The sequence below is a fragment of the Lycorma delicatula genome, chromosome 2, assembly GCF_047948215.1.
Source record: "Lycorma delicatula isolate Av1 chromosome 2, ASM4794821v1, whole genome shotgun sequence".
In the NCBI taxonomy this organism is placed as follows: domain Eukaryota; kingdom Metazoa; phylum Arthropoda; class Insecta; order Hemiptera; family Fulgoridae; genus Lycorma; species Lycorma delicatula.
In genome coordinates, this window is record NC_134456.1 from 137,027,942 (window position 1) to 137,035,996 (window position 8,055).

The 8,055-nt window shown below is 34.2% G+C and overlaps 1 protein-coding gene across 1 annotated transcript; it reads left to right on the top strand.

Moving 5' to 3' along the window:
* Nucleotides 1-151: 151 nt before the first annotated feature.
* alphaCOP (coatomer subunit alpha) lies at nucleotides 152-4,414 on the top strand. Its single transcript, XM_075356289.1, has one exon. The coding sequence runs from the start codon at nucleotides 365-367 to the stop codon at nucleotides 4,010-4,012; it is 3,648 nt and encodes a 1,215-aa protein (XP_075212404.1). The 5' UTR covers nucleotides 152-364; the 3' UTR covers nucleotides 4,013-4,414.
* Nucleotides 4,415-8,055: the final 3,641 nt, after the last annotated feature.

Here is an 8,055-nt window from a genome sequence, read left to right on the forward strand (position 1 = left end):
TAATAGTTGCATCATTTTTTTTCACCGCTAACCGTAATGGACAGCTTAAAAAATGATTTTGTTGTTCATGGATAATACCTAATTGCATTATTTTCCGATATCTTAATAAATATTTTTGTAAACTTCATTCGAATGATTATTTGCAGTTTGCATTACTGGCGGAGTACACGTACTTGCTTAACCTGTCACGTTAGCTTAGTATTTGTGATTGTTGTTTGTGTTGTTTTGGTAATGATTTTTTTTATGTTGTAATTTTCTGTGAATAATTTTCATATCGTTATTGTTGAATATAAAAGTCTGGAATAGTAACCTAAGGTAAGGTTTTGTTTATATCACTTAAGTTGGATGTTGAAAACGTCTCATTATGTTGACTAAGTTTGAAACGAAGTCGGCTCGAGTTAAGGGCTTATCATTTCATCCAAAAAGACCGTGGGTCCTTTCAAGTTTGCACAATGGTGTTATACAGCTGTGGGATTATCGAATGTGTACGTTACTGGATAAGTTTGATGAACATGATGGGCCGGTACGTGGAATTTGTTTCCATAACCAGCAACCAATATTTGTATCGGGCGGAGATGATTATAAAATAAAGGTATGGAATTATAAACAACGAAGATGTATTTTCACTTTATTGGGTCATTTGGATTATATCAGAACTACTGTTTTTCATCATGAATATCCTTGGATTCTTAGTGCATCTGATGACCAGACCATTCGTATATGGAATTGGCAGAGCAGAAATTGCATATCTGTTCTTACTGGGCACAATCATTATGTGATGTGTGCACAATTTCATCCAACTGATGATATAATTGTTTCATCTTCATTAGACCAGTCGGTTAGAGTATGGGATATATCTGGGCTTAGAAAAAAAGTTGCTCCAGGGCCTGGAGGATTTGATGATCATGTTAAGAATCAGACATCTACTGACCTTTTTGTTCCCCCAGATGCAGTTGTTAAACATGTATTGGAGGGTCATGATCGTGGTGTAAATTGGGCATGCTTTCATCCCAGTTTACCTTTCATTGTTTCTGGTGCTGATGATCGTCAAATTAAATTATGGAGAATGAATGAGGCAAAAGCATGGGAAGTAGATGCTTGTCGAGGTCATTATAACAATGTTTCATGTGTTCTGTTTCATCCACGTCAAGAATTGATTCTTTCAAATTCTGAAGATAAAAGCATTAGAGTGTGGGATATGAATAAAAGGACATGTTTACATACCTTCAGACGTGAACATGACCGATTCTGGGCACTTACAGCTCATCCTACATTAAATCTATTTGCTGCAGGTCATGATTCTGGAATGGTTATTTTTAAGTTGGAAAGAGAGCGACCGGCATATGCAGTACATTCAAATATTCTCTTCTATGTTAAAGAACGTTTTCTTCATAAGCTTGATTTAATTAGTTCAAAAGATACAGTTGTTATGCAGCTACGAGGCGGTGGAAGAGTACCTGTTTATAGTATTGGTTACAATATTGCAGAGCATGCAGTTCTAGTTTGCACGCGAAGCAGTAATGTTGAAAATAGTACATATGATTTATATCGTGTACCACAGGATGTTGGGCAGAATCCAGAACTTGGCGAGCCAAAGCGGTCTACTGGAATTTCAGCTATCTGGGTAGCAAGAAATAGGTTTGCAGTACTAGACCGTAGTCACTCTCTTGTTATTAAGAACCTGAAGAATGAAGTAACAAAGAAAGTTGATCATCCAGCATGTGATGAAATATTTTATGCAGGCACAGGAATGCTCCTTCTTAGAGACACTGATGGTTTGATTTTGTTCGATGTCCATCAGAAACGTACCTTAGCTCAAGTTAAAATTGCTAAATGTCGTTATGTTGTTTGGTCACATGATATGTCTAATGTAGCACTTCTTGCGAAGCATAATGTAACAATTTGCAATAGAAAAATGGAAACTTTATGTTCAGTTCATGAAAATACAAGAGTTAAGTCTGGAGCTTGGGATGAATCTGGTGTTTTCATTTATACAACTAGCAACCACATTAAGTATGCTATTTGTAATGGAGACCATGGAATTATTCGTACCCTAGATCTTCCTATTTATATTACCAAAGTAAAAGGTAATCAAGTTTTTTGCCTGGATAGAGAATGTCGTCCAAGAGTCCTTAGTATTGATCCAACAGAATATCGTTTCAAGTTGGCTCTTATTAATAGAAAGTATGATGAAGTTCTACATATGGTACGCAATGCTAAACTTGTCGGCCAATCCATTATTGCTTATTTGCAACAGAAAGGTTATCCAGAAGTTGCATTACATTTTGTGAAAGATGAAAAAACTAGATTTGCTCTTGCGTTGGAATGTGGAAATATTGAAGTAGCGTTAGAAGCAGCTAGAGCATTAGACAATAAAAATTGTTGGGAACAGCTTGGACAGGCAGCATTAATGCAGGGAAATCATCAGGTAGTTGAAATGTGTTACCAAAGAACTAAAAACTTTGATAAACTTTCATTTTTGTATTTAATCACTGGAAATTTAGAGAAACTTCGTAAAATGACAAAAATTGCAGAAATACGAAAGGATGTTTCAGGACAATATCAAGGAGCTTTGTTGCTTGGTGATGTTTCTGAAAGAATTAATATTTTAAAAAATTGTGGCCAGATGTCTTTGGCATATCTTACTGCAGCTACTCATGGCTTACAAGATGAAGCAGAGATCCTAAAAGAACAATGCCAATCAAACCTTCCAGAAATTAATAATAATGCCAAGCTTATGAAACCTCCATTACCAGTGATGCAAGCAGAAACAAACTGGCCATTATTAACTGTATCAAAAGGCTTTTTTGAAGGTGCAATGTTGGCTGGAAAGGGTGGTGTTGTAACTGGAACGATGGTGGTTGAGGATGTGGCTGGTGACGGCTGGGGTGCAGATACAGAATTGGGTATGGATGAACAGATTCCTGGTGAAGATGAGTTTGAAGATGCTGTTGCTACTAATCCTGAAGAAGGAGGAGGTTGGGATGCTGGAGATGATGATATCGAATTGCCGCCCGATCTAGATGCTGGAATTACATCAGGTGAAGAAGGCTTTTTTGTTGCACCGACAAAAGGTATTTCTCCTTTACAAGTATGGGCTAACAATTCACAGCTTGTTGCAGATCATGTTATGGCAGGTTCATTTGAATCTGCATTTAGATTACTTCATGATCAATTGGGTGTGACAGAATTTACACCATATGAATCATTATTCATGAATGCTTTTAGTCGGTCACGTACATCTTATTCAACATTTGCTGGTCTTCCGTCATTATTTGGATATCCGGCTAGAAACTGGAAGGAGGCAACACCAAAAACCGTTCAACCAACAGTACCGTTTAAATTAAGCGACCTTGTTACAAAATTGCAAACTTGCTATCATCTTACAACAGGAGGAAAATTTACTGAAGCTATTGAAAAATTTAGGAACTTATTACTTAGCATTACTCTTCTTATCGTTGATACTAGGCAAGATATTACTGAAGCGCAACAGTTGTTGAAGATTTGTAAAGAATATATATTAGGTCTTCAAATGGAATCTGTTAGAAAGGAATTACCTAAAGCTACTCTTGAAGAACAGAAAAGAATATGTGAGCTCGCAGCTTATTTTACACATTGTGAATTACAACCAGTTCATAAAATATTAACGCTTCGTACATCTATAAATCTATTTTTTAAATTAAAGAATTATAAAACTGCAGCATCATTTGCCCGACGACAGCTTGAACTGGGACCCCGTGCTGAAGTTGCTACACAAACAAGAAAAATGTTGGTTGCATGCGAGAAGAATCCAGTCGATGAACATCAGTTATTATATGATGAACATAATCCGTTTAGTATTTGTGGTTTTAGTTATACTCCGATCTATAGAGGGAAACCGGAAGAAAAATGTCCTCTCTGCAGTGCTACTTATCAGCCAAAATATAAAGGTCAGGTATGCAATGTATGTAATGTTGCAACTATTGGAAAGGATTGTATTGGTCTACGAATAAGTCAATTGCAGTTTCGATAAATATTTTATTTAATTTACCATTATGTATAAAAAAGAACATTTAAAAATATTGATGCTGTTTGTAAAGTAAAAATTGAATAACTGTTTGTTCATATAAAAAAAAAAAATGTGTGCTTATTTTTATAATGGTAAATGTGATAACGTTAAGTTTATGTTACAATTTAAAATGAATATGGTAGTTTAATAATTGTGAATTTTTTTTTGTATCTACTTTCTTTTATGAATTTTAAATTCATTACAGAAATATAATTCCTATATAAGTATTATAATCTTTTTTGTAAGTAAAAATAGCATTTCATCATTTATTGAAATTAATAAAAGGTTTTAGTTATATGTTTACTTTCATATTTAAAAATAATTTATTTGTACATTAATGAATAAGTAAATAAATATTTACATGTACAGTTGAGTCTTAATTTACAATTAAATTATCAGTTTAATAATTAGAGGTTATGTGAACCGAGAGACATTCAGTTATGTAGAAGTTTGAAAAAAGGAGTTAAATGACTTAAATAGTAGATAGGTGGTATACTTTATAGTTAAATGTATTAGAATATACTTTGATATAAACAATTAACTATTTTCTATTAAAATTACTTTTATTTCTAATTTTTTTATAGTTTGCTCTGTTAAAGTTTTATAGCTAACAGAGCTATAAACTTTTTATTGCTCTGTTAAAGTTGGAAGTTTCATATTTCAATTTTAAGCTAACCATTCTTGTGATCCATCAACCGTCATGAATTAAATGTTAAAAAACATTAATATTACTAATTTCTTATTCAATTATAAAGTTTTGGAACATTGTAGAAAATGTGAAGTGGTGCTTTAAAAAATGTCACAGACATCTTAAAATTTGGTACAAGTAAAAGGCAAGTTTTGTAAAACAGCAATTCTTTGGTTTATTTTGCTAAACAGTCTATTAATTTAAGTATATTTATTAGCAATTTTAAATCTATTAGTTCATTTCCAATTGTTGAATCCTTATTAGCCTGTATTCCATATTATTTATAAAATTCTATAATGTGAAATGCAATAAGCCTCTTACCATACACTATTGCACAAGGAGCTTCTGAGATCAGTAGACTTGAAGCTTGACTTAGTCATTTTTTAATTTTTATAAAACATATGTTAGAGTTTTTTTACTAGAGAGTTAATGACAATGACCATTTAACACTGAATAGGTAAACCCTTTTACACTCTTCACCAGGTATTAAGTTTACAACCGTTTTGCTAGTCTATTTGCTAAAAGGACCTAAACCTAAGCAGAAAGCTATCCTATAAAAGTTCTAATAATAAAAATTATTGATAATACAGTATGTTCAAAAAGTGATGCAACCATATAGAAGAATATTTCCCTTTTTTGTTGTTGGTTTAATTCAGGAAAAATGGGTTACACAATGCAGCGGAGAATATTCATTGTCTTCCACTTCATTATGTGTGCCAGTTCTGTCCAGACCTAGAGTACCTACACAAAAAACTATAGTGTGGGTGAACCAGACAATTCCTCCAACTAACGTCTGTATGACAAGTTCCAAGATACAGGGAATGTGGCAGATGAAGCCAAAAATGGTTGACCAGAAATGTTGATTGACTTGCAAGTTGCATATTCTGTTAGTCCTAAAAAGTCTATGCGATGCCTATCTAGCCAGTCCGGTTCTCCATTGGTAGTGCCCACATGGCAATGGGCAAGTGTTTAAAGTTGCATCTATATAGAATTCGTGTTGTTAGCTACAGACACTAGAAAATGTGTAGGTTCTGTCACTGGTTCATGCCATCTGTAATGCTAGATGGGGAAGAACACGATGAGTGCTTTTGGTCTGACAAGGCATGGTTCCACCTTGATGGATACGTGAATGCACAGAGAATTCACAAATTTGGTGTATGGAAAATCCACATGCAGAGTGTCCTCTGCATGGACAAAAAGTAGGTGTTTGTGTGCATTTTCACGTAGGTGAATGTTCATGATATTCTTTCATGGCACAGCGAACATTACATACAGAAGTTGCAAGAATTTGCAAACACTATACCTACAGATCGACTGGAGTACACATGGTTTCAACAGGACAGTGCTATTGCTCGCTATGACTTGGATCAGCATTTTCATGGAAAAGTGATTTCGAGGGGTTGTTGCCCCCTTGGTCTGCTGATTTTTTTCTTGCAGATATACCTTAAGGATGCTGCTTGCATAACTCATCCTGATACCATTCCTGAATTCCAGAGTGAAATTGAATGATGTGTCGCTCCAGTTCCTCAACAAACATTAGATGTGTTTAAGAGCATGCAAAGTACGTTGTTGTATTCAATTATGTGAATCTCATAATGGAGGCCACTTTAACAACTTTTGTAATTTATTCATTTTCCCATAAGGTTGCATCACTTTTTGAACATTCTGAATTAGATATATATATTTTTTTTTTCTTCAGTCATTTGACTGGTTTGATGCAGCTCTTCAAGATTCCCTATCTAGTGCTAGTCGTTTCATTTTGGTATACTCCCTACATCCCTAACAGTTTGTTTTACATACTCCAAACGTTGTCTGCCTGCACAATTTTTTCCTTCTATCTGTACCTACAATATTAAAGCAACTATTCCAGGATGCCTTAATATGTGGCCTATAAGACTCTGTCACTTCTTTTAACTATATTTTTCCAAATGCATCTTTTTCATCTATTTGCCGCAACACCTCGTCATTTGTCACTTTATCCACCCATCTGATTTTTAACATTCTCCTATAGCACCGCATTTCAAAAGCGTCTAATCTTTTCTTCTCAGGTACTCTGATCGTCCAAGTTTCACTTCCATATAAAGCTACGCTCCAAACATATACTTTCAAAAATCTTTTCCTGACGTTTAATTTAGTTTTAATTTTTGATGTAAACAAATTATATTTATGACTGAAGGATCGTTTCACCTGTGCTATTCAGCATTTTACATCATCCCTGCTTCGTCCATCTTTAGTAATTCTACTTCCCAAATAACAAAATTCTTTGACCTCCATAATCTTTTCTCTTCCTATTTTTTTTATTCAGTGGACCATCTTCATTATTTCTACTACATTTCATTACTTTCATTATGTTCTTTATTATTTTCATGCGGTAGTTCTTGCGTAGAAATTCATCCATGCCGTTCATTGTTCCTTCTAAATCCTTTTTACTCTCAGCTAGAATTACTATATCATCAGCAAATCGTAGCATCTTTATCTTTTTACCTTGTACTGTTACTCCGGATCTAAATAGTTTTTTAACATCATTAACTGCTAGTTCTATGTAAAAATTAAAAAATAACGAGGATAGGGAACATCCTTGTTGGACTCCCTTTCTTATTAAGGCTTCTTTCTTATGTTCTTCAATTATTACTGTTGCTGTTTGGTTCCTGTAAATGTTAGCAATTGTTCTTCTGTCTCTGTATTTGAACCCTAATTTTTTTAAAAATTCTGAACTTTTTATTCCAGTCTATGTTATCGAATGCCTTTTCTAGGTCTATAAATGCCAAGTATGTTGGTTTGTTTTTATTTAATCTTCTTTCTACTATTAATCTGAGGCCTAAAATTGCTTCCCTTGTCTCTATACTTTTTCTGAAACCAAATTGTTCTTCTCTTAACACTTCTTCCACTCTCCTCTCAATTCTTCTGTACAGAATTCTAGTTAAGATTTTTGATGCATGGTTAGTTAAGCTAATTGTTCTGTGTTCTTCACATTTATCTGGTCCTGCTTTGTTTGGTATGACTATAACACCCTTTTTGAAGTCTGATGGAACCTCCCCTTTTTCGTAAATATTACACACAAGTTTGCATAATCTATCAATCACTTCCTCATCTACACTGCGCAGTAATTCTACAGGTATTCCGTCCATTCCAGGAGCCTTTCTGCCATTCAGATCTTTTAATGCTCTCTTAAATTCAGATCTCAGTATTGTTTCTCCCCTTTCATCCTCTTCGACTTCCTCTCTTCCTCTACAACACCATTTTCTAATTCATTTCCTCTGTATAACTCTTCAATAAATTCCACCCACCTATCGACTTTGCCTTTTGTATTATAAATTGA

What these genes read in the sequence shown, in the direction of transcription:
- alphaCOP (XM_075356289.1), top strand. Translation starts at nt 365, where the DNA reads ATGTTGACTAAGTTTGAAACGAAGTCGGCTCGAGTTAAGGGCTTATCA.